This window comes from Taeniopygia guttata, chromosome 10 (genome assembly GCF_048771995.1).
Source record: "Taeniopygia guttata chromosome 10, bTaeGut7.mat, whole genome shotgun sequence".
Lineage (NCBI taxonomy): Eukaryota > Metazoa > Chordata > Aves > Passeriformes > Estrildidae > Taeniopygia > Taeniopygia guttata.
In genome coordinates this window covers 17894990-17921220 of record NC_133035.1, presented here as the reverse complement: position 1 = coordinate 17921220, position 26231 = coordinate 17894990, and the positions used below count along the sequence as shown (strand labels likewise).

General features: G+C 45.1%; 1 protein-coding gene across 1 annotated transcript in view; it reads right to left on the bottom strand.

The window, feature by feature from the left end:
• The window catches only part of ALDH1A3 (aldehyde dehydrogenase 1 family member A3), a 34019-nt gene extending 8158 nt beyond the window's left edge, over positions 1-25861 (bottom strand). The window contains exons 1-9 of the mRNA XM_002199913.7: positions 25715-25861; positions 22278-22382; positions 16719-16859; positions 14471-14600; positions 13172-13233; positions 10202-10330; positions 7776-7889; positions 5249-5351; positions 4113-4297 (exon numbers count right to left, since the gene is read on the bottom strand). Coding sequence (XP_002199949.1) covers positions 4113-4297; positions 5249-5351; positions 7776-7889; positions 10202-10330; positions 13172-13233; positions 14471-14600; positions 16719-16859; positions 22278-22382; positions 25715-25813 — 1068 coding nt within the window. The 5' untranslated portion in view covers positions 25814-25861. The remainder of the gene's footprint in view (positions 1-4112; positions 4298-5248; positions 5352-7775; positions 7890-10201; positions 10331-13171; positions 13234-14470; positions 14601-16718; positions 16860-22277; positions 22383-25714) is intronic.
• Between the last annotated feature and the right edge of the window lie 370 nt (positions 25862-26231).

Sequence of the window (26231 nt, the reverse complement as noted above, 5' to 3'; positions counted from 1 at the left end):
TCATGTACTCCACAAGCACAGTGTGTCCTGTGCTGGGAAGAGGTGCAGAAGCCCACAGCACTTCCACTCACTGCTGACCCTTCTTCCATGCTCCATGTGCAGCAGTGGGCTACAGAACTGCAGGTTTCAAACAAACAGACCTGGCTCTTGACATGATTTGGAATTAAGTGATGAAACTCCTCATAACAGCACGCTGGAGATGGTAAAACACTTTCAGAGATGTTGTTAAAAAGAAAAACTCAATAAAGAGCTTGACAAATTTATTGAGGTGGTTAAAGAAAAGACTCCACCCACTGGTACAAGGTGTCCTGGAAGGCTGGGGGATTATTCTGATTGCCAGGTATCTCCAGATGCTTGTTCTGGCTCAATCCCCCTCCCTAGGCATCTGGTTTTATTTCAGCAGGGCCAGTTGCCAGTTGGGACTGTTTACACAGAGTGTTCCACACTTGACTCCTCCAGATTACAGCCTATATCCTGTCCCTAGTTAATCCTGGCCACACACAATCCAAGTTTTCATGCTTTTAGACAAATATCAAAGCTGCAGGAGGGTGTCCTTGGGATACTTGTGGTACACAGTGGAAACAGAGCCCAGCACATCTCCAGGCAAACAGATGTGTGAGTAGCATGTGCACTGTGGGCAATGTGTCCTAAGTGCTTTTGTTCTCTCATGTGTTAAGGTGCTACCCAAGGACACACTTAATTTATGCTACTGCCTGAAGAAATGTGTGCCCTCCTTAGGATACAGTGTCATACAGAGTTTGGCAGGTGTCAAACACATTGTCTATTTGTCTGGTTGCTTAGTTGCCAAGTGTAAATAATTTGAAACTATCTGCAAGTGCTTTCCATCCTGGCATGTCTGAGATCCAGACCAATCCAGTCCATCCACTTCACATCACAGAAAACACAACAAGGATATTTATACAGCTGTAACTTGTTGCAAGGCAAACTACAGTTAGATGAAAAGACAGTGGGGAAAGAAAACATTTGTAAAAATGACATGCAAGGGTGGAACTGTTTGTCATTGTAACTAGAGCTTGCAAGGCTTGTTTAAATTCTGTCCCCTACTCCACTATTATTTATGGTTCAAGCATTGAATTCTATTAAAAACACATGATCTGGTGAAGCAAATTCTACTATTTGTTCATCTAATTCAATAGAGAAGGAAGCTTTTGAGGATCACTGCAATACTGAAAATCCAAGAACCCCCAAATCTTCATCTCTTGCTTCATTTCAGCCAAGACCACAAAGAGAATTTTTTCCATGTGCAAACCTAGTGTTTGTAATCCTACAAAATAGTCCACAACTGTGTCCAACAGGCTGTTGGACACAACCCTTTCTACTTAAATGTTTTATTTTCACACTTTAATCCTGAAGTGCATGTCTACAATATAAGGAAAATATTCACTGTCTTATAAATCAAATTATATGTTTTGGGCTGAATAATTACTGACTAACAAGTACCAAAATTAGTGGTTGTTTTATTTCTGTAGACTAGGTCTTGCAGTCCACAAATCCCAGTATTTGGGCTCTAAAATAACAAAACTAGTCTAGTCTTGTTTGAATGTAATCCCTGTTTAGTGCCCCAAGATGTCAATCTCATCTAATGCAATTTGCTGTTCACAGTTGTACAATGCACTGGTTAACCAGTTTGCCATCTGTGCAGATTTCCTTTATTGCTTCCCATGATACAGCTCCCAGGAATCCAAAGTTTAAAAATGCCTGCATTTGAGGTTGGCACTCTACTCAAACAGTCCTGAGCACCCCTCAGGTTTCTTGTGGTGTCCTTTGAATTCCAGCCAGTCAGCACTGCCAGACACATGTGAGTTTTGGAGAAGTCTCATCAGAGGCATGCCTCATTTCTGTCTAAATTTAATGCTGTTTAAAGTTGACCTAACTTTAATCAGAGCTCTACAGTTTATATCAGCATAACCCAATAACTGCAGCTGACACAGTCTTTTCCCCACTGCCATGCCATGAGCATCTATGCCAGTGAACAGTAATCCACATCAGGGATTTCTTCCTCACTTCCAAAAAGGCTGGATTAGACCTGAATCAGCCAGTCCCCCAATTTAGTGCAGTGCAATATAGGAACAAACAACTGCACATGGGAACACTTTTCTGGGACTAGCTTACATCAGCTTCAAGTTCTTGTGGAACAGGACTGTCATCACCTACAGCTGATGCAGGACCAAAGAGATCATGAGCTACAACCACTGTCAGCCTGAAGATTGGCTTCAACCCCTTCCCCTTGTTGGCTTCTAAGCCAGTGACCATCCCACAATGGGATCTATGCAGCATTGTTGTGATGCTGTTGTGTATGTTCACCCTGACTTACATCAAAGGAGAATGAAAGCAACAGACTGGATCTGAAGTATCTGATGGGGAGAGGAAGAAGACAAATTATTTTTCCTGGTGATTCTTCCCTTATCCATCAGTTCAAGATAAAAAAACCCTCACAGCCAAGCAGGTTACTTCAGGAACGGGGGAAAAATTATCTGGAAGCTTCACATTTGAAGAGTAACTTGTGGACAGATGTGAATCTTTGCTGCTTTCAGAGGTATTTTTAAGTCCTTGTGACACTGCATCATTTCTCTCCTCTGCTTAAGTTTCTGTATGTGCCCACAACATAAGCTCCAGAGAGTGAAGAGCCATAGCTGCAGGGAAGTGGCTGTCCCTGTGAACTGGCAACCACATAAAAGCTTTTGGGTTTACAGTTTCCTCCCACTCCCTCAACCCCTTCCCATCCTGGTCTTCACAGTTGCACACACAGAAGTTCAGGTGTGTGTGGGTGTGCTCTCTCCTACAAGTATAACAGGTAAGCCAGAGCAGGAAAAAAGAACAGATGGGCCATAGTTAAAATCTAACCAGACACTGCTATTCCAACTCACTGTTACCCTTAATTTCAGGTCTGTATGCAAAGGGTCTGCCTTGAGCCGCAGCAGTGATCCCAGAGGATAGAGCTGTGCCATAGCTGGAAGTGCTCTGGAGCTGTGCACCCTGGAAGTGCACTGCCAGCCTGGCAGAAGCTGGGAACACTGATGAAGTTAAACAAGCAGCCCAGTTCAACATGCTCCAACCATTGCAGGGTGTTTCACCCTTTAAAACTCACAACTGAATGGATTCAGGAGCTATTCTCATGAAATCAATGTAATCAATGTTTGAGGGTCAGCTCATCTCTGCTGGAGCCAGTCTCAACATGGGATTATTTTCCTAAGAGTCCTAAGCAGTTTGAAATCTCTAGGCAAGCTACAGGGCTGGATGCAGCCTCAGCAGGAGCAGGGGATGTACATGATCTTATTCCCCCTGCATGAGGGCAAACAATGAGGTTTTGCCATGCATGAATCATGTGCAGCTTCAGATCCAGATAAGGAGAGGCAGATGTCCTCAGAGCCACCCCTTCTCTGAGGGAACCTACAGAGACATCAAGGAAGAAAAACCCACAGTGCAGTACTGAGAAAAAGAGGCCTTGGCTATAGGTTTCTGGGAAACTTGCTTTATTTTTGGTACCAAACAGTGGGCCTGTTAGGAGATCTGACCTAAGGATCATCTTCCCCCAGAGTTCTCCATCACAACTCAGATTGCCTCAAAAGGAAAAACTTAGAGGAAGGCTCTGGAAGTATTGAGGAGGCTGGTTCTGACAGCAGTTTGGCATGTTTCTTCCTCCTAATTCAGCTGAAACTTCTCCAAAGGATCAGAAAGGCAGCAGAGGAGGAGAGGGAAAGTGAGGACTCAGGAGTCTCTGGGCTGTAACTACTTGTCATCACCCACACAGCCAAGGAGCTGAATAGCCATTTAACTGCACTCTTCTGCACAGAGCTATGGCTCACTGCAACATGCTTTGTGTTACTGCACCAGGGAGACAGCCCCTTCCATAAAGCTGGATAAGAACTGAATTAAATACATTTGTGTTTTTAAAAAATTACAACATAACATTTCAACAGTTGTGATTAATTGATATTTAAAATAGAGAGGAAAAATAAAGCCACGATACATTACTCACCCCTCGGCACTTCTGCTGGGACCGCATCCGTAAGGATAATATTTACACAAGGAAAATTATACAAAACCACAACCAAAAACCAAACAACAACTTTTCTCAGACACACAGTTACCTGGGGCCCTTGTTCAGTTCTGGCATCAAAGGGGTCTCCAACCAGTCTCTTCTTGGCAAACTCCACGCTGCGCTTGACGAACTCGGGGTAGATCTGCTCCTCCACAAAGACACGGGAGGCAGCTGTGCAGCACTGCCCCTGGTTGAAGAACACGCCTTGGTGGGCACATTCCACTGCCAAGTCCACTGTGAAAAGACCCAGGAGGGAAAAGTGTTACCACATGCACAGTTCCAGCATTCCAGTGTTTCCAGACTTGCTTTCCCTCCTCTTTGGAAAACCTCCTTTAAAAATGCTGACAATGGTCCACACCCATGGAAGGCACTCACAGGGCCTCACTGCCCCCAAACCAGATCTTTTATTCTATCCACCTCCCTTCCTGCCTTTTGTCTTGAGGTCTAGTTGGCCATAGTTCCTGATACTTTCTTCCACAAGGACTCACTGAAGGCAGTGACCAGTTTTTCTTGCTCTGGGAATTCTTGCTACCATGCATTGGCTCTTAAAGACAAGTTTCAGTCATGATTGTTCAGAAAACAGCATGCCAGCTTTGGCCAGCTCCTTGCAATGCTCACAATTAGCAGCTGGCACAAATACCACTGATTTTCAATGTGTGCTGTAAAGGACGGGAGAGGATTTTCCAACCATTTTGGTGGTCACAGGTTACACATATCTCCTAGTACTACTGAGTCATGTAACAAAATTGCAATGAAACACACAACGTGAGCCCTGCAGACCATCAGGATAGAGGTGAAGGCTGGATTAGATCGGGTCCTACAAAATTCCCCTGTCACAGGAACGCCTGCAGAGGGGCTGCTTTGCATAAAATTGCTCTCCCCAGTGTTTGGCTCAGGCTTTGCAGCAAACCAAAGAGAAAGCCCACAAACAGCAAACATCCAAGTGCAAGATTTAACTACAACTGCAGCCATCCCAAAGGAAGGCCACACGGGCCATGGGGACAATCCCCATGTTGGAGAAGAGCTTCAGGAATGCAGAACTGTATCCTGTCCTTGGGCAGAGGTTTCCTCCAGCCTTTGGGGTGGAAAAACCAGTCCTGTGAGCTGCCAGAGGACAGCAGAGACACACAAACCCCACCACCCTGGATCCTCTTACAGCATGCACAGCCAGCAGCCCATACTCACAGTCTGCATCTGCACACACAATGCAGGGGTTTTTCCCTCCCAGCTCTAATGTCACCCTTTTGAGGTTGCTTTTAGAAGCAGCTTCTTTGATCAGTTTTCCAACCTGTATCAGACACAAAGAGGACATGAGTTGTTTCCCCTAAAAATCTCGAGTGTGATTCCAACAAGGGTGGAAGAGCCTGGTTGGCAGCTGCAGCAGGTAGAGGTCAGGGAGAACACTCTGCAATGCTTTGAGTTTCCTGCTGCTGTGATCTGCTGGGTCAAAACCAGCCTCAGAATTATGGATTGGTTTAGGCAGGTCTGAAAGAGCAGGCTGTGTGGGAGAACTACATCTGTATCCTGAAGGGAAGTTATTTACTCTGCTTTCAGAATTTCGTAAACTAATTAGAAACAGTATGAATTAAAACTCTTCAGGACCTTTAGTTTTTAGGGCAGGGTAATTTCTTAAGAGTGATGTAATATTTGAATATTTGAATTTGCTCATATTATAACTATGTTCTTGTATTTTACCTTGGCACATGGAAACCTTACATTTATTTTTGACTAAAACTACTCTTGCCCTGGTGTGGAACTGTGAGGAAGGAAAGCATGGGGCAGCTCTCTGGTAATCACAGGTCTGCATTTCTCAAGGTTTGCCCTTGTTACTCAAGCATGACTCCTGAACTTAGGAGAGACCATCTCTAGTCACTCAGAGCTGAGGCCTGGAGACAGCAGAAATAAGTGATGCTTCCCAGCTTTGCAAGAGGCATTACTGCAGGCTGGCTGGCCAAAGAGGAGTGAGTTAATAACCTAAGAGAAGATATCTATATGGGAAAATTCTTGTGGAGTTTAAGATCAGGATTTCCAAGCCGGCACTGAGCCCAAGCTGGGGCTTAATAATTAAGTCAAAATATATTTTGAATTAGCTTCACTTCCTGGCTCAGAAACAGTAGCATTGTGCTGCAAATGCTGCAGAGATGCAGCTGAACTCACAGATGGGTGGAGGGGGAAGAAAACACTTCTAAATTACACATGCATTAGCAAAGGATCTGTCTCCCTTAGTGTTTCCTGCACACCCATGGATTAGGAGACAAGCACAGTGTCTACAGGAGTTTTTTTGCCTACAGGCTCCAGCAGCTGAGATTTTCCTTCTGCCACTAATCCACTGGATAGTCCTTTTTCATTAAAAACCCAAACAGATCCATGTGGGCTGTATGAGTTTATAAGCTCCATTGTTTTCACACAGCTAATGTCTCATCTGGGCTAACAGTTTCTGATCTAGGATTTGGAGAGAAGCGTGTAACTGAGGAAACTCCAAGATCAGACCAACTATCAAGAGAGAAAAAGCTCACAGTGAACTTTTACTTTATTGTGTTCTGTTTGCTCCCGTGATCCCTGTATAGAAATAGAGGCTTAGCACACCTTTTCCTGTGGGATAAGCATAGGATGTACACAAAGCCACTAGATGGTAGTGTTGGTAAATGCTGCATCTTTTGAGTGCTTGGAGTTACCTTTACCGACCAGGAACACCTTTCAAGGTAATTTGTCATCATTATGCATTCACATCACACTCTGCAATTACGAGGGTAGACATAAGAATGGATGAATTCAGCAAATGCTCAACAAGAATAGTGTTCCTCAAAGAAGTAAGAGGCTGAATTTGCCTCAGCTGCCCCCACTGGTGTGAGCATTTCCATTCTTTGGACACTGCCTCTATTCTGGAGGTGCAGACCTACTGCAAGAAACATCTAAAGCAGTCAGTGGAAAAATGTTCACTTTTCTAAGCAGGCTTCTGTTTTGAGAATTTTCAGCAGTGATTACTGCAGTCAGATTTGTTTGCATGTCTCAGGTCTGCTCAATTCCATGGTCTTGGCCAAGCCATATGCATTTTTCCCATGTAGGTATGGAAGAGGATGGCTGGAGGTGATTGATAGTGCAGAGGTCTTGGGGCCACCCCTCTCATAAACAAGCCAGACACATCTATTTACAGGAAAAAAAGCTAAATAGAAGGTGCTTTACTGTGCAGGTCTCAGAATGAAGCTCAAATGTTAATCCCCTCCACGTCAGCAGAGAAGGCCTTGGGCACGAAGCCATGTTTTTATTTAAGTCCTAGTTTCTCAGAGGTAACTAAAGCCAAGGAAGAATTGTTCAGGGCTCTGACTGACATGTTTTCCAGTTGCAGGGCAGGACTGGCAGGCAAACATGCCCAGAAGCTCCACTGGGTCAATGACATGATGTTAAATCACTGCCAGCCTGCCCTGTAGACTGCCTTCCCTTACGTCAGAGCCCTTTTACTTACAGTTCTTACAGAAATGTGGTGGTTTGGCAAAACCCAGCTCTCAGAGATGTGGGATTATTACAAGCACAAGGATCTGAATCAGGCAAATACCAAACACTTCTGAGAAATCCTGTCACACAGAATGTGACAGAGGAAGTGTTGGTTATACAGAAGTCACTGACATTTCATAGGTCCAGTCTTGCCTGGATGACAGTTTACAAGAGAATGCAAAGAGGAACAGCAGGTGTCTTTGAGAAATCCATCACCTACCTTGGTTGATCCAGTAAAAGCAATTTTATCAATGCTGTCATGGGTAGAAATTGCAGCTCCAGCTGTGGGGCCATAGCCTGGCACAATGTTCACCACACCCGGAGGGAAACCCACCTGAAACAGAGTTTAAAAACAGCTCTGTAGAGAATTTGAGAGCACAGCTCATTTCTCAGGAGGCCTGGATTAGTTGTACTGTGCTCCTCTGAGCTCCTACCAGATACATCCCTGTTTTCCAGACTTTCCAGTAACATGGCTGCATGCTACCAGCTGGAGTAGACATGGGTGAAGCTAACAGCCATGCTTAGGAAATGCCAAGTTTCAGTAAGAATTCTTGGAGAAGTCCTAGTTTCAAGTCAAAAGAGAGTGAGTCTTTTGGCCAAACTTGGCCCCCAGCTACTGCAGTGCAGCTGCAGCCAAGGGGTAAATGAATGAAAGTTTGTTTTGAACAAAGGTTGACATTTGTGGTTCTTCAGGGACCAGAGGGATTAAGAAGTCAGTAAAACCTCACTAGATGATGGGGCTAATAAAACAGGAGTACAAAAGCAGATGGTAACAAGACTTATGCAAGTTTCCACCACATTTACAACCTAGATTTGCCAACTAGTAATTTTGCCAAAATAGACAAATGGCAAAACTTCAGGTGAAATTCTAGTACAAGAAGAACTGAGGGACTTGGTTTGGTTTTACTTTCTGAAACAAGAGTTTCAAGGATTATTGCTCTCCTAGGTTAGCCTTCCCTTACTACTCATAGCACAAGGTTGTTTTCCCTGCAATTTCCAATGATGAAGTTCCAGAATATAATACATTTGCTTCATTTCCAATGACTTTTTAATACAAAATCTCAATAAATGCCACTTCTTTTTAACAGAGAAAAAAAAGGAAGCAATTGCTTATGTACTGTCTGCAAAAAAAATTGTCCCCACAAGACTTTTTCTCCCCATTTTTTCTTTTCATAAATTGGAAGGGCAGTCTCATTTCTTCTATGGATGTGACAATGACAAAAATGCATTTAATGGAGTTTGCATCTTGGCTAATGAGTTTTCAAGCAAATACTGCACGTCAAACTGTGCAAGTAATGATGTTTGGAGTCAGCAGCAAAGCCACAAGGAAGTAAAAAATTGGTTCAGAACACCCTGAGCCAAAATTTTTTTTCTGTTTTTCAGCAAAAATGAAAGCCAAGTATTTTTGGTTGGCCAAAAATTATTTCATTGAACGTAAGACATAGCTTTGTGTGTGTGGTAACATCTTCTGCATCCTTTTAAAGATGAAAACAAAAAAAAACGTAACTCATTTTTCTTAAAAACTTAAAAGAATTTAGCTGATTTTGGGCAGAGAAAGGAGCATCTTCAAATAAAATTACTGTGCACTAATTACACTTCTGCCTTGAAGGACAACTGTGAGAAACAGCAACATTAGAATTTGAGCTGAAAAAAATTAATTTTAACAGAATTGAATGGTGGTTTTTTGTGGGGAATGCTATGCAAGAGTCAAAAACAGCAGTGGTGTGGCAGGGCTCACTAGAAGTCATGACAATTGCACCCTGTGCTCACTCACTCACTCATCTTGTGTAATCTCATTAAGCCAAGTAACTGTAGGAGATACTTAACTGGTATTATTTTTCCACTTCCTTTCCTGGTGGAAGAGCCCTAAGTGTCTATTATCAACATATCTTTGTTTTCTTCCAGACTAAGCCAAGAAAGGACAAAATCATAATTTGACTGAGCCTAACAAACAGACTGAGAGGGAAAAGTCCAATCTACAACTCCTTTAGTTTTCCTCAGTCAGTCACATCCATAGCTATAGGAAGCTGATGTATTGAGCAGTGCTGGAAGGTTCTGTGCCCTTCCCACACACTCTGTACAATTAACAGATCTGTTGGCACACAAGATCCTACCTGACAAGCCCTAAACCAGCATTTTAAAATCCCAATCTATCATCTTGCTTTTATTTCAGTTGACTTTACAGGCTAGACACAACTAAATTGTTCTATGAACCACAGAAATTACAAGGAATTGTTTTCCAGGGCACTCTGTCTTAGTTGAATTATCCCACTTAAAAACAACAAACAACACGGCTGTCTAATCACACTCTTTCTTTGTTCCATTGTCTAATAAAACCGAGCTGTTGTCTTTCCCTCATTTGGGAGAGGGGAAGACAAGGTAGGTGAAGAAAAGCATCTTTTTTTCTCTCTGCAGCTTCCTGAGAAAGGAGAAAAATGCACAGGTTTTGTGATGTTTGCCACCTCCCAGCCAATCACAAAGACAGAGGTTGTTCTCACTTTCTTTTGTGAGCCTATTAAAGCTGGAAGTCTGTTTGTTATGCTCAGACTCTTTAAAACCTAAAAATCTGGACAGCCAATTCAAAACACAGCCTTGCTTATGACCTTAAAAGAGCAGAACCTCGAGGGGCTGTTGAGATTTCCTCACCTCCTTGATCAGAGAGCCAATGTAGAGCGATGTGAGCGGAGTTTGCTCAGCTGGCTTAACTACCAGAGTGTTTCCACAGCACAGAGCTGGTGCCATCTTCCAAACCAGCATCAGCAGGGGGAAGTTCCACTGCAAGAACACAAGTCACTGGTCAGATCAGCCTGCCACAGTCACCTACTCACTTCCACGCAGCCTTTTCCCAGCTCAGGGAGGAAAGGAACTGGGAGGAAAGCCACAAAGAGGAGCGTCTGTTTATAATACTGTGTTTGCTTGGGCTAAGGAATAACAACTTCCTTGATTTCCCCCTGAGATCCCTGACATTGCTGGCAGTCCTCACATTAATCCTGTAAGTTGGACAACCTTCTGCACGATGTGACCTCATTCTTTCAAGGAGTTTGATCACATTTTGTGTAGGATTTTGGCTCTTCACAGATACTGTGTTGGAGGCAGTTTCCTGATACATCACTTCTGTACAGCATCTGTATGTGGGGAATTACAGAATGCAACTACTCATTGAAAAAAACCCTATTTTTTTCTCTGTTAAGCACTAGCTGAGTAGTTAGGAGTTATATAACATCATTCAGTTCCAGTTTATAAATAGGAAGCTGCAGTGAGTTGTTCAGTCATGGAAATCTAGGGGAGGTCTCATACTCCCTTCATATTGTAAATTGTTCCCTTCCAATTCATTTTCTAATTTGGAATTAGGAACCAGTCCACATCAGTTTTCTCTGTGCTAATCTCTTTCATGGTCATGTATATTGGGGGATCTTGGAGTCTAAGCAAGAAGTGGAAAATCTAGCTCACATTGAATCTCAGAAAGGTCATTTGGCAGCAGAAAAGATTTTTTCATTAAAAATAATTAATGCTGCTTCAGGGATGATGGAAGCAGGCCAACAGCAAGGGGACTTCTTGTCAAAACTCAAGCCAAGGCCCTTCAGCTATCAGCAAAGAAGCCAAGTATGTCAGGAATCCACAAATTCACACTTACAAATAAATTAGTAGTGTAGCTTTTGAGCCCTGAGTTCTATTCTAACCCTGAGACAAAGCAGAATTTGGTCTCAAGTGTTACTCTTCAATTTGCTTCACCCATTTCCCCAGACCTGCTCCATTTCAGTGATCTTCTCCAATGGCCACATCCCATAATTTGCCCATTTGTCTTTTTCTCCTAAGTTTCCTTGGAGGCCTGGCAGCTTGAGCCATTTACACCTACACCACTTTTCTACAGTTTCAGAGCATGAAATAGCTCCGTTAGGAGCTTTCTGCTGCAGAGTAGCTGGTGAAAGTAACAGTACAGGACTCCAGGGCTGCCTCATGATATCACCTTGGGATAAAAATCAGCCATATGCTGCACTTCCTAAGAACTTCTCTAGCTAAATAAAAATAGAATGTTATTTAAATATAGTCAAGCCACAAGAGAAATGGAGGCCCTGTTAATTGGTATAGGAAAACATAGCCAGAACCTTTTTCAATCAAGTAGGAAATACAAACCCACAGGCTGTTGGTGTTATCAAGATTGAACTGGGAAAAAAAAATTGGAGAAGATTTGTTCTAAATAAACTGAAGACAGATGTGGTTTTGTTGACCCCAATCATTCTTTATACAAACACAGTGTTGATCTTAAGTCAAATTTGTTTCTGTACTTTCTGTTGTATTTATTGCTGGTCTAGGGTCAACCTGAGATCTTACAAGCCCCACTCTGTCCCCTACAGTGACCTTCCAGAGCATCCCTCATGTAGGCTTTTAAAGGGATATTTTCCAAAGCACTGCTGAGTGCCAAAGGGGGCTGACAGTGACAGGGAAATACCTTTTAACTGGTGATCAGTGTGAGGAACCTGCGATTTTGATCTTAAGTCATAAATTCTGCTCACCAGCAGTGGCATTGCTTGCTCAGCCAGAAAAGCTGAGAAGTCGCCAAGAGAAATGTTTGATAACCTTCTACTTTGCCTCACCCTGAACACTGCCAAAGAGACCATGTCCTCTCATCACCTGGGGTATAAATTCAGTCCTGCTGAAGGAAAATGCAGAATTTCCCCAGACATCTCTGGGATCTGGTCCAGACCTGGTATTCCCAGGGTCCAGCAAATCCAATGTCCCACATGCATTTCTTTCCATCTTTAACCTTATCTCAAAAGTCAAAAGTCTTCATGAACTCTTACTGATCCAAGTACCATATAATCATAGAACATCCTGAGTTGGAAGGGATCCACTGGGATCATCAAATTCCAACTCCTGGACCTACACAGGACAGCACCAAGGATCCCACCACAGGTCTGAGAGCATTGTCCAAAGACTTCTTGAGCTCTGGCAGCCTTGGTGCTGTACCCAAACAGAGAATCTTGACACAGCACCATTTGCTTCACAAACTGTGGGATACCACATTCAAAGCATTTTACAACCAGACAGGAACAAAATCTGTCTCCCATGAGCTGTAAAGTCTTCCTGGCTGTCTGTTGAAACAGAGCAAGCAACACATGCTAACACTGGAGGCATTCCAAGAGCTAGCCACATCGTCCCCTCAGCAGAGAATGAGACCTCAAGGAAAAGAAAACTCTGTTCAGTGAGATTTAATCCCAGAAAGCAGCCAGACATAATTAATTGATAATGGATATGATTTAAAACCCAAAACTATGCATCAGCACGAGGCAGCAGAAAGCCAGCACTCCTCATGACGAGATGGTTGTCCCAGCAGTGCGAGAGTCAGAGCTCTGACTGGTCTCTGGTGACTGGTGTCAGCCTCAGAGAGCAACAGAGCATCTGATTAGGAGACCCACCCTTCCACTGCAGAGCACTTCTGTTGCCAAGAGCAATTGGCATGGGGGTAAAACACAAAACTACATCAGGCCACTGAGAAGGGAGTTCCCTGCAGAACAGCTGTGCTAAGCCAGGCAGCAAATGGCTGCAGGGTAGGATGGAGTGCACAAGGCATTTCCAGTTCTGTGGGAGATGCAGGGCACCAGCACTGTCACTTACTGGGGTTATGGCTCCACAGACACCCATCGGCTCGTGCCGGGTGAAACAGACAAAATTTTCATCTGCAAGACAAGAGAGTAAAAGGGGACAAAACAGTCAAAATCCTCAGTTTTACAGAATGTGTGGGAGACAACTGCACACTAACAGGCTGGGTACAGAACGAAACCCCTGTTAGACAGAGAACACTGTCTGTTCCTCCTGACTCATGCCTTTAGGACACCCCAGTTAGATGAAGATCTGAGTACAGGTCTTGTGCCAGCTTGAAAGCCAAACACCACTCACAGTCACACAGGAACCTTTTAAAAACCAGGGTTCAGGTCCTTCTGTAAACTCCCTCTGTTGAGGCTGAGGGGAGGATAAACTCTTTATCACACTGAAGAGTAAACAAATTTCATTCAGATTGTGTACTACTGAAAAACACAAAGCACTTGTCTCCCTGAGGGAGAGAGTTTCAAAACCCATTTTATACAGGAATCCTGTTCAATGTGACAGGAATTACACTCCTGGTAAGAAATCGTAAAAAGATGAAACTCTGGAACTAAAGTAGTACCATTCACCTTAAAATACTGCTGTTACTTTTCACAGAGGAAGCAGGAAGAACATTTGCCTTTCAAATTCATTCTTGCTGAACAACTAGATTCATTCGAGAAGATGTGACAGAGAGCAAGAGCATTTCTAATGATGCTTTTTCAAAGTGATTTCAAATCAGGACAAACAAGCAGTGTCCAGACAAGCAAAGCTTTACACCACTCTGAATGAGGGTGACAAATCCCAGTTTATATGACTGACATGCTGCCTTTGCTGTCTGCACAGACTGAACTAGCTCAGCCCTCCAGAGCCCTTCCTCTGGTGACTAATTTCTGTCTGCAGTGTCTGTCCTTCACACAGCCTCAGTGATCACCCACATGCAGGGACAAAAGAGGCCAAATTTGTAAATACCCCCTATTGCCCATCATGCCACAAGGACGCCCATTCTCTTAATTGTTCTCACCAAAACCATATTTGAACTTCTATACCTGGACCAAAGTGTTCTCTCTGTGTGACTGCTCTGACCAAAAGCTTCTCTGTTAAAAATGCAACAGAAGAGCCCACACATTATTTTCCAGAGATATATCCAGGCATAACTACGTTCTCCCATTAGTTTCAATATTCAAACACATCTGCTTAAAATGCATCCTGAGATAGAAAAGAAGTGCAGGCTATTTTTGCAGGTTTTCAGAAGCCAGCCTTTCCATGAATCTCCTTCCCCCTCAAGCCTGATCCCATCCCAGCTCTGAAAATGTGTCTGAAGGTACTCACCCACTGGAATAGTTCTGCCCTGAATTTTATCAGCCCATCCAGCATAGTACCGCAGTGTTTTTATACAGCCCTCCAGGTCAATGAAATAAGCCTGCAGAAAAGGTTTTCCTGTGTCCATTGTTTCCAGAGTCTGAAAAATAACAATTTGCAAACAATGTCAGAGAAATCTTTTCTTAAAAAAGAGCTTTTAAAAACCCTCTTCTCAGCTTTATTGTGCCTCGTTCTGAAGACATAGAATGTTCTTCCCTTTTACTATATTTAGAGAATGAACTTGTTAATACAAATAATGCAGAAGGGAAAACAGACACAGTAACTCTCATGTGTACAGGAGTTGCTTTGTTCAGGGGCACCTTCCAGAAGCCTCCAGCAGGTGAGTGTGGGTGGGATACAGGCTGGGGTCTGGGGCACTGGTCAGAAACAATATGAGTATCATGACTTCACCCTAACTGACCTTCCAACACAGATGTTCTGAGATCCAGATGGTGTCATTGAAGTCAGGCAGAGCTACTTCCCTTCTATTAGAAAAAAATCTAATTTTTCTACTTTATAAGCCTAAACCCAACCTCTGAAAAGCCTCTTTTACATACTTTTTACAGAGTTCGGGTAAAGTAACCTTTGGGCTCATATTGTGCTGAGCCCAGGGCAAGGCAGAAGTTGCCCCACTGAAGCTGCACTGGTGCTGATCAGCCCTAAACAAAGTCCAGGCTGAGCCTGTGTCCTTCACACTGTTCTGGGCATTAGCTCAGGGAATGCTTTGTTCTCCACTCAGGTCATTAAATGGGATATTGGTGCAAATGGCCAACGCATCCATAAAGGAAGTACTATCCCTTGGTAGATTGAAACATCTTTGTTTACATATGAAGTCATACCCTGTCATGCTCCACAGACATTAGGGTCCAAACAGCACTTGAACAGACATTCCTCTTGGAATGGCAAGAATTGTTATCCACTGAATGTCTGCTAAAACAACTGATTTTTATAAGTCATTGCTCAGCACACAGCCAAGGCAGCCAGGGCTGGTTTTCTGCAGTGCAAACAGCAATGCCAAACAAGCCCTCCAAGATCGGAAGGACAGCAGAAAGCTTGAAGTGTTTTCTTGTTAAGGGAAAAGGTTGTGCTCCAAAGTCACATCAAAAAGTGAGCAAAAAACAGAGTTTATTCACACACACACATATGTATTCTTTTCTTCCCTCTTATTTGCTGCCCAGAACTGTCTTCAGGACGGAATGTTTTGGTCTTGCCCTGCTGAAACTGAAAGTTGTCATGTGGTTGAGTGACACTGTGTTGGGGAAAGAGACTCAGCTCAAAACAGTCACAGGTACAGGCTCCTGAGCACATCCCACAGATGTCAATTCCCACTGACCTCAGCAGGGCACTGGCTCAGTTACCTGCACATCTGACAGCATGGAGTGTCATAAATGCCTTTCCCTGACAGTAAAAGTGCAGCACTGAACTGGAGAGTGCTGAGATCCAAGAGCTTAGGTGTGGATGGACAGCAGCCCCAAGCTGAGGATCTCTGGGTGGCATTTGGAAAGATGTACAAGGCCTGTAGAGTCCAAATGCTTCTGCCAACTGAGCACATTTTAGCTCAGGTTCTTATCGCTTTGTTCTGCACCAGCAGGGCGCCTCCAGGACAGGATCATGAAACCATTAGCAACAGTTCTTCAGTGCAAAAGTCCAAGTTAACACAGCTTCCCAGCTATAAAGAGATTTTCCTGAGCCAGTACATTCAATAGGGAAAGAAACAGTTCCCACTTATACACATTTTAAACTTTGGATGATATCCAGCAAGAGAAAGATTCTCTTTCCAGCCCCCCATTTTAAGGGAAGGAATTTGCACAGAAGTCAAACCCACCTGCATTTTTGTAATAAAGAATGAGTCAGTTGTGGTGGTTTGGTATGATTTGGTTGTTTTGGTGTATTTTTTTAAAATAAGAGCTGGGAGACAGCTATAAACATCAATGATAGTTAAAATAAAAAATATTGCTTTGAAAATTTAAATATTAATATATTTAATCACTTCAATAACTAGCTAAAGTTCTGTAAAAGTCAACTATGTAGAACTGACAGCCTTCTAAAACCCCTAAAATCCTGCAGAAAAGGAACAAAGCTATGACTCCTATATGGAGTCTTCTGCCCTTCATGAAGGGAGAAAAAAGAAAAATATTAGGTAGATATGGATACACCAGAGGATGGAGCAGAGTTGTGAGCCAAGTGTTGCTGGCTTATCACTGCTCCCAGTACTCACTGCCAGGATGACTCTGTCCCGCTCCAGGAGATCAGCCAGCTTGTGCAGGAGTCGTCCTCTGCTTGGGGCATCCATCTGTCTCCATGGAGAGCCCCTCTGGAACGCTGCCTTTGCTGCCTCCACTGCATTATCCACATCAGGCTACACAACACACACACAAGAAAACCTCAGGTTACAGGGAAGGAGCTGGACAATGGCACAGAAACCCCCCCAGGCTGCTTCCTGGCTGGTGCTGTGGTGGCCAAAACCAAGTTGTCCAACAAAACCATTTTCATTTCACTCCTGGATTTGAGTTCAAGCCTGGAATATGTTTTATGTTTGGCCTGGGCTCATAAACAACCTTGAGGTCTGAATACCAATTGGGTCTTTCAAGGGTAATTTAATGTAACTGACTTGTTTATAAAATAATCCAGAATCGTGTTCCTGCCAATACAGGATGTGACACTGGGGGAGGAGGAAGAATCATGACAGGCCACTGGCCTACATGAATTAGCCTCCTCTAAACAAGTGTGGGCAGGAAAATCCCCCATGAGATCAAGATTTTACCCAGGGAAGTAATTACAGCTCAGATCCCACCATCCAGTTCCCCTGGAGCCCATGCCAAGGCAGTTAACACACTGAAAAAATCACCCTTAGAGCCTAGAACACATTCCCAGAACGTTTCCACCAGATGGGAAAGGTTTTGCTGTTCAGTGTTCTGACAAAGATGTTTCCCCTACACACACTGAGTGCCATTGTCCCTTCATCTCCCAACAGCTTTACCATCCTCTGGACCAAATCCAACTCTGCTTAGCAAAGTTCCTAACCAGAGGGGGAGAAAGTTTCTCTCTTCCCACACCATCACTCCTGGAGCTTTATTCATTTGCTCTGGCCATGGTAAGACCTGGACTCCCCCCACCACCTCACACACATTGATTAAAAAAGTGAAGCCAAGGAACCCAATGGAATCTGTGGGAACACTTCCACCAACAACCACAAGGCCAAGGCTGTACCCCAAGCATTGATAAAGCTTTGGACAGATTCCTGCTGCATGTAAGGTCTGGCACAGCCCAAGCCTCACTTCAGCTGAGGGAGAACTTGCACCTCACTGCAATATCTGGCTCAAAAGGGTGGGGAAGGGGGAAGGGAGTCAGACCTTGATCATTCCTCCCAGCACTTCACCAGTTGCTCTCATCTTTTCCTAATTGTATCCAGACAAGACTTGAGGAAAGGTAATGAGCCTCTGCACTGATCCAACAAGGTCTGGCCACATCCCCCTCATGGGAGGGCATGTGTGGTGCTCAATCAAGAAAAAATATTGTAGGGAGACACACTGCCTTCATGGTCAAAACTACAAGTCATCACCCAAGGCAATGGCACCTCACATTAAACTTGGCACCATTTCTTTTCAGAGATCACACAGCTTTGAAACAGTCTGACCTATACTGTCAGGAAAAGAATTCCATCCTTTTGGAAGAGCACAGGTGGGAAGCCATTGGAGGAAACCTGTGCTGTCAAAGGATGGCTCTGGTCCAGTAAGGGCTGCTGGTGGGGCAGAGGTGTCCAGAGCCACTGAGCACACACAGGCAGGTCCTGCCTGGGGCCCATCACCCACAGCCACAACAGGGCTTTGAATGGCTCACTCTGCTGGAGTTGATCTGGATTCAGCTTGGCACATCACAAAAGCCAGAAGGCACCACCAGCCACTGCACACTCATGTGTGCATGAGTGTGCACATCCTGCCTGCTGGAATGAGGCTTAAGCTGAAAGAAGGCAATATTTTATGTGATAGAGCAGGCAAAGGAACATAAGTGTGTCAGGTTTAAACAAGCCTTTCCTTAACAGCAATTAATTAGTTCAGCAACCAGGCTGGGAGCACAGATGTGCAGGGAACTGGGTCTGCAGTGGCACAATGCCCTTGGTACTGAGGGTCTTCCCTCCACCCTGGCACTCAGAACAGGAGTGAGATGACTGTGTGGGCAGAGGACTTCAGTGCATGCCCAAATCTTCCCCAACCTCTAAAAATGGGAGCACATGAACCCTGCTGCAGTGCCTGTAGAGACAAAAATGAAGACAACCATCTTTCTCAGACATTCTGGGTACAAATAGTGGCTCAGAGCATGCAGTCACTGTCACACAGGCAAACAGGCTTTCCCTAAACACCCTCAGGGTAGCAGCACCAAGTGATGTCCTGAGAGCCTTTCTGCACAGCCTCAATAGGCCTGAGAGACCAGCAAAAACAAGGAAATCCTTCAGGAAGGCTGAAATGCCATTCTTAATCCATCCTGTTATGACTAGGCATTAGGGGAGTCTGAATGGCATGTTCATTGCAGGCATGTTGCAATAGGTAGGCACAAGGCGTGACAAAGTGACTCTGAACTGTCAGGGTGCCAGGAACACCCTGTGGTGCACAAAACCACAGTAGGAGGAGATCCATGCATCCTGGTGCTCCACTCGGATCTATAACAGATTTAATGAGCATTACATAAAAAGCTCCACCAAGAATATTAAGATTGCAAAGTTTTTATAGTGTTGGGAAATGCCTGCAAACCTTCATACCCACCTGGGGTGTTTGAATTATGATACAACCCCCAGTTACACAATCACATACCTTCCCCCCAAACAAACTGAACACTGTTCTTTGTTCTGAGCTGCCTTGTCCATCTTCCTCCTCTAACTCAAGGCCTGCTCATTGCTGCTCATTTTTTTCCCCATCCTCTTTTTCTCTCTCCTGCCCCAACAGCAGGCTGCAGAGCACAGTGAAGACCATCACCCCACTGGCTCTGTGAGGGGGGAAAACACCTGCAAAAAAGCCTTGCTCTGCTTCAATCTCAGGGAGCCCCAGAGTGCTCCAAGTGAGGAGACATGCCAGGAATAGAGCACACCCACTGGGGACCCTCTTTCTTCAATTTACCTACTGACTTCTTCAAAAAGCCTCCCCTGTGCACATCTTTGGAAAGGCACTCTTCTGACACAGGGCATGAGCATGTCACAGTTTTGCAGTTACAAGAGGTTCCCTGACCTGCTCCCCTGCAAACAGATTTAATTGCTTTAAGTTCCAAACCTGAATTTAAAACAGCTACAAACAGCATCCTAACAGCCTGAAATGTCCAAAATTATTATGGAGGGCATTGCAAGTCTGCTGTGGTGTTACCTCAGTCTGCCACTACAATCTGAAGGGGACAGGCTGACTGAACAAATCCTTCTCACAACCCTTCAAAAGATCCACATGAGACTGTACTGCTTAGAAATGATCGTGACAGAGACTTGACAGTCACAGCTGTGGACCTGCAGCCCATGCTCTGAGGCAACTGAGCTGGGCACTCCTTTGAGGAAGGAGCACTTTTCCCCTGTTCCTGATGGATGTCAGGAAGCTGCTAGAAGGAACAAGCCTGTCTCCAAGTGTTAGGGACAGCACCAGTTACTCTTTTTTGCATTATCAGCCTGGCAAGCAGTTGGACACTAAGCTTTTATTTGTGAAGTATATTCCAGCATCCAGTGGAAACATCCACCATTTTCAGGGTGTCTTTTTCCACACAGACTTTTCTTTATCCCTCAACTGTCCCATCAAGGACAATTCTGTAACTAAAGAACAGACAACGAAACCTTTGCTTCTAGGCTTATAAAGAATTGGCCAAATTTCAGCACCAGACTAAGCTGTCATCACTGAGATATCAGCTGCCAAATTTCCACCCCTCATGTGCAGCCTAAGCAAAACATTCTGCATGGCCAGGGAAGGGCAGGTTTCTGTTCAGGGCTTGGGAAGGGGAGTTTTGCTCCCAGCCTGCTGTGAAGGCAGAGGCAAACATTGGCAGAGCACAGCTGAAGCCAGCAGCAGGAGCTGCCACCCCTGCAGTGGCACTGGCCAGCACAGCAAGTACAGTGGCACACGGGGACAAGGCACTGGAAAGCACCTCTGAACACAGCTCACACACCTCACCACAGCAGACTGGAGGTACAGCCCCACCAGGGGATGAACCAGAGCAAGGGAAGCCTCAGGGACCTCAGTTTGCCAGAAGAGAGTAGGACATGGTCAAGTGTCACCAGAAGGCAAACAGCTATTTGGGGATGGTTATCACACATCACTCTTTAATCCAGATCCAGGTCTAATACTCACTCACTGTCCTGGAAAAATCTAGTCAGAGCAAAATATTGTTTTAAAAGATGTGATGTACAGAAGAGGCTTTCAGCACCCAAAGCACAGCTACCTTACATTTTTGGCTGCAATTTCCACTAAGAAATCAATCACCTATACTGAGTATTCAGGGGAAGAGAGCTCCACTGACTGGAAAAGCTCCACTTCCTGCAAGCCAGAAGCTGAATTCAGACAGGGACAAATCTCAAGGAGGCAAAACTGGCCTGTTAGTTCTGTATAACAATTTTTTTTAGCCAACACTGAGAAGCAGGCACAAACTGCTCATGTAATACTCTATAGCTGTTTGAGGAGACACTTAGCTCAGGGAACAATAACAACGTCATGGTTTCTGCCTATCAAAATACAGTTGCATCAGAGTCAGCTTCAATTCCACTGTTTACATGCCACTGCAATTAAACACAGTTGTGTCCTACCCAGTCAGGATACAGAAATGACACATAATGCTTGGTTCTGCCTCAATGTGTAATTGCCCCATGGATGCACAGATCCCCAGTGGCAGTAAGTCTTGGAGGCTGTCTCACAAGCACTGGACAAGCTTAAATATTAAGAAAAAGATGTAAGTGCAGGCAGAAATGGCCACGCTGCCCATCACTTACTGCCCACAGCAACGAGCTACCAAAGCCCTGGCACAGCCCAGCAGCTGTGAATCACCTTCCCATGACTTCCTGCACAAAGCCAGATGTTGGCCCAGCTCTTTTCCATAGGTCAGACCAGTTGGCCCATACACGATGAGCTGTTTTGGACAAAAAAGTGTCATATGTTCCTCACCTCAGGCTGTTACCAAACCCAAGCAGTTACATCTCAGGTTACTCTGCAGCACACCAGGGCCAGCCAGGGACGACTAAAGCTCTTGAGATACTGGTTTGGTTTTAGTGAGAGCTGTCACATCTGTGCAGGAGGCCAGAACCCACAATATCAGCTGGAAAAGCAGCACCACATCTCCAGCAGCAAGTGGTCAATGTTTGCATGACTGAGCATAAATTCCCCCAAGCACTCAGGTTCTTTGTGTTTAAAAAAGGGGAGTTTCAGTTCAGTGTCTCCAACAGGCTGCCCTGCAGCTGGGGTATAAACCACCCCCAACACAGGGCCCAAATCCTGTCAGGGGTGAGCACACACCATCATTGCTATTTCCTCAGGCTGGCTACTTCCTTCCAGTCTGTGGCACAAGAATGATGCTCAGTCTCATTCCTCTGATAGTGTTCAGCAGCCAGTTCCTACCAGGGAAAGTGCTTCTGACAAGCTGGCCAGGATTGATGCCACCCAGCCCATGTAATTCTTGAGCAGCACATCCAGTGCCCAGACCTCCAGCTCAGGCTGCCCAGATGGATGTTGTTGTTAAAAGCCAGCTTTTCCTTTATGTGCTTCCCTACAAAAAGAAATCCCCTGGAAAATGTCTTTTGCACTGCTTGTCCAACAACACTTACCTTATCTCCTTCCTCAATGTCACAAATTTTTTGCAGCGTTGAAGGGTTGTAGGTGGGGAACTTCTTTCCACTTGTAGACTCGTGCCATTCATTGTTAATAAATATCTGAAGAGAGAGCAAGGGGAGTGGGATGGGCAGGAGAAAGAAAAACTGATATAGACAAAAAAACCCCACAAGTGCACCTAAAAGGTCCAGAGGCTCTTCAACTTCCATCCATGGCAGAGTCAAGTGTGCTCAGTCTCTCTCCAAGGGACACTGCTGGCAATACAGAAGCATTTCTACAAACCTTGTGCACCCAGTTAGTTTTGAGCCAGAGGAAGGCAGAGCACAGGTCCCACAGAGAACAACACTGGGATTTGGCAGTGAGAAATGGGCAGTTTTTGAAATACATCTCCATGGGAACAGCAGCAGACACCACGAGAAGCTTGTATAGTTGAGGCAGAAGGAGCCCCTTGTTATGTGTTGCTGTACAATTATTATTTGGCTGTTGGTGCCCTGCCCTGGGCTACCTCACAGCTTGCTCCCCCTCCAGCAGTGTCCACAGGAGGAGGACTCTGGCTCGGTTCTACCCCACCATGCCTTGTCACAGGCCAGATCAAGCCTCCCACGTCACTTAGAGTCATCTGTGACAAGATTTAAGTGTTTCAAAATATTGCATTTCCAGAGCAAGAACAAACAGTCCCAGCATTGCGTAACTGAAAATGCATTAAATACTGGAGTGTTGTTACTCACTGTAAACAGAACATGAATACCTATATACAATTAATTGATTCAACATGCATCTTATCCACGCTGTGATCTGACTTGGCAGTGTTATATTTTATAAATATACTTTAAATAAGATTAGATGAAGTAATCTTTATTAGTAGCCTGCTAGTGGCTGCAAGCTAGTATTTTTATTTGGAAGCCATCCACATTTGCAATCTTGTTTATGAGTCTCTACACACCACCAGGAGATTAATGTTGCATCTCTTACATTCGGAATTCCCACTGCTTTGGGTCATAGTTTTCTTTCCTTGGGCAGCTTTTTTCCTGAAAGGACTTTTTCTTATTATTTCTGCATAAAGCATCCAAAGTGTAATTGGTGTAGAAGCTGCACTGCTGGACCCACCTGTTTCACACAGGCTGAGAAAAATAAAATTTCACAAAAATTGTTGCCAAGGGAAGTCAAAAGAAAAGATACAATGTTAGAAATATTAACTCCAGTTTAGGACATGAGTGCTCCCAAACTACTCTGTTATCCAAGTGCTACATTTTAACATTTACACATTTTAACCTCAGTTTTTCTTTATTTCCCTAATGAAGAAAAGTTGCATTATAAATGTGGAAAATATGACAGGAACCATAAAATTACAGTATCAAGTATATGCTCACAAACTAAGGACTGGAGAAGAATACTGATTTTTCCTTTGCATTCAACATTAATTCTGTGGGAAAGTGATGTTCCTACCAAGCAGTAAAACACAAGAGTGACAGGATCAGGCTGTTTTAAATGTAACATATACACTACCATCATTCTGAGAATCCACCACACATCACGAGTCCTTGGTGCCAGGAGTGGAAATCAAATTGAATAGTATATCCCCAGTTCATGCTTCATAGCCAGAATTTGAGACAAGAAATTGTGGACAGATCACTTCCATCACACATCCATGACAAGCACTAAGCTGCTCTACAAGAAAGATCTTTGTTGAAAAACTTTGCCTGTCCCCCAGCCCCATAACTGGTAGAACCAAAAATAAAAATCTCCTTTAAGCAGAAGGAAGCATGCTGTCAGCTGTAAACATCTGGTGAAACTCAGAGCTTGCACAAAACCCCTCACAGTTTTATGAAAATTGACTGCTGCTCATTATTTTCTCAGATGCACTGGGAGCATCAGATCAAACATCATACTCACACTTTTAATTTATGTTGGTTTCCACTTTAAAGATTCTACCTTGACTCGTTTAGCGCTCACAGTCTCTGGCAAAATTGTGGAGCATAAACTGTGTGTTTGAAAACATACACGGCTGCAGGATAAGATCCCTAAGGAGTGTTTAAAAGTGTTCACAACAATAAAAATAACAAAAACCAGAACATTTAGATGTTTAAGAAGAACTCAAATGGCCGTGTCCATTTTGGACGCAGGAAAGAGCTGTTTGCGCAGCATTACGCCATTCTGCAATCGGCAGCTGCAGATCCAATTTGCTGCTAAATGACAAGTTTATCTGACAAATAAAGAGTAGATAAATTTTGGATGTTAAAAAATTAATCCAGTCCACTGATTACTCCTAATTGCTAATCTGTTTCAGTACTTTGGATGCATAATTCAAATCAACACCTCGCCAGATAAGCTATCACTGTTCACTCCTTCTTGCTACAAGGGAATAAGCTTCAAATTCTGTTTTTTCTTAATACTTAACACAAAAATGCAACAGCAACACACTCATTCAGCCCCTCCAGCTCTTTTAGTCTGGACAGAAAGTTGAAATTATAGCAGCCAAGGCTTCTCAGCAGTAACCAGCCGGGACGCTCTCCCCACCGCGCAAGGCAGCGGGTCAGGCTGTTGTGGAACAAAAAGCGACTCGGCGATTGCAGAGCTACAGCTGCACTGGGAGCAGGGATTTCTGCAGCCCTGCTCAGCTCCAAGCCAGCCCCACCTCTGAGGGACAGCGATATCAAGCTCAGGAGCCTTTGGTTTATACCAAAAGGTCAGGAGCGACTGTTTAAAGGGAAACTCAACGGAGAGCGGAGAGGTGAGGGTTTGTGTGGGCTCAGTGCCTGACTCCTCATCCTGTGGGGACAACATGGAGTTGGGACCAAGAGCCACCAACACGAGCACTGCTCCTCTCGTGGAGCTGCAGGATGGCTCCAGTGCCAGGCAGAGCCTTTCCACAAGGCCCAGTCCTGCCCAAACCCACCACAGGCACCAAGCCACCTCCCCGCAGGGGAGCTGTGGGTCAAGGACACTTGAACACAACCCCAAAGCGGCTCTGAGGGATAAAGCCTTCCTCGCCCTGCCCAGGCTCACCCCATCCAAATCGGATTGTGCTGAGCGCCAGCGGGGAGCTGGAGGCGTTCAGGGATGTGTTGGGAGGGGAAGATGGTGTCAGGCACCACAGCCAGAGAGAGGAGCCCAGGGCACCTAGGGCAGAGCAACAGCTTTGGTGGAGTTATTTGATTAAAAAGAAAAAGGTAGGTTTTGGGCATTAGGGATTGGGACAAGTGCTGCTCCATTAGAAACGCCACTGTCATCTACTTGCTCAGCCTCAAACCCCCATAAACATACTATCTCAGACAGCAGAAGGAGCAAAAGAAGCTAAGAAAAAAACCACTGAGGGTGAAAATTTTGTATTAAAAATATAACATCTCACCACCACCCTGACTCCACCAAATACATCGGCGACACCACAGAGAAGCCCACCCGCCGCCCAGAGCCCCATGCCTGGCGGGCTCACCTTGGTGTATTTCACCTCCAGGCTGCGCAGGGGCCGCGGCAGCGGGGGCACTTTCTTGTCGGGCTGCCCGTTCTCCACGGCGCCGTTGAGGGCTGCCATGGCCCCGCCGTCGAGCCCGCGCACCTTCTGCCCGCTGACAGCGCCCGCGCCGCCTTAAGAGCGCCGCGCGAGCCGCCCGCCCGCCCCCATTGGCTGCCGCCCCCCTCCTCGCGCGCGGCCCCGCCCCCCGCGCCCCGCCCCGGCCCCTCGCGCGGCCGCAGGTGACGGGCGGCGCCGCGGGGTCCCCACAGGATCCCAAAGGACACCCCTCAGGATCCCAAAAGGTTCTCCACAGGGTTGCGAGGGATTCTACTCAATGTCTCAAGGGATTCCCCTCAGACCATAAACTGTTCCCCGCAGGGCTGTCCACAGAATCCCAAAGAGCTCCCACCGGGTTCCCCTCAGGGGTCCCACACAGTCCCTCAGGGCTCCCCAAAGGGCTCGGACATTGCTCGCTCAGGGCTGCCCGTGCTGTCCC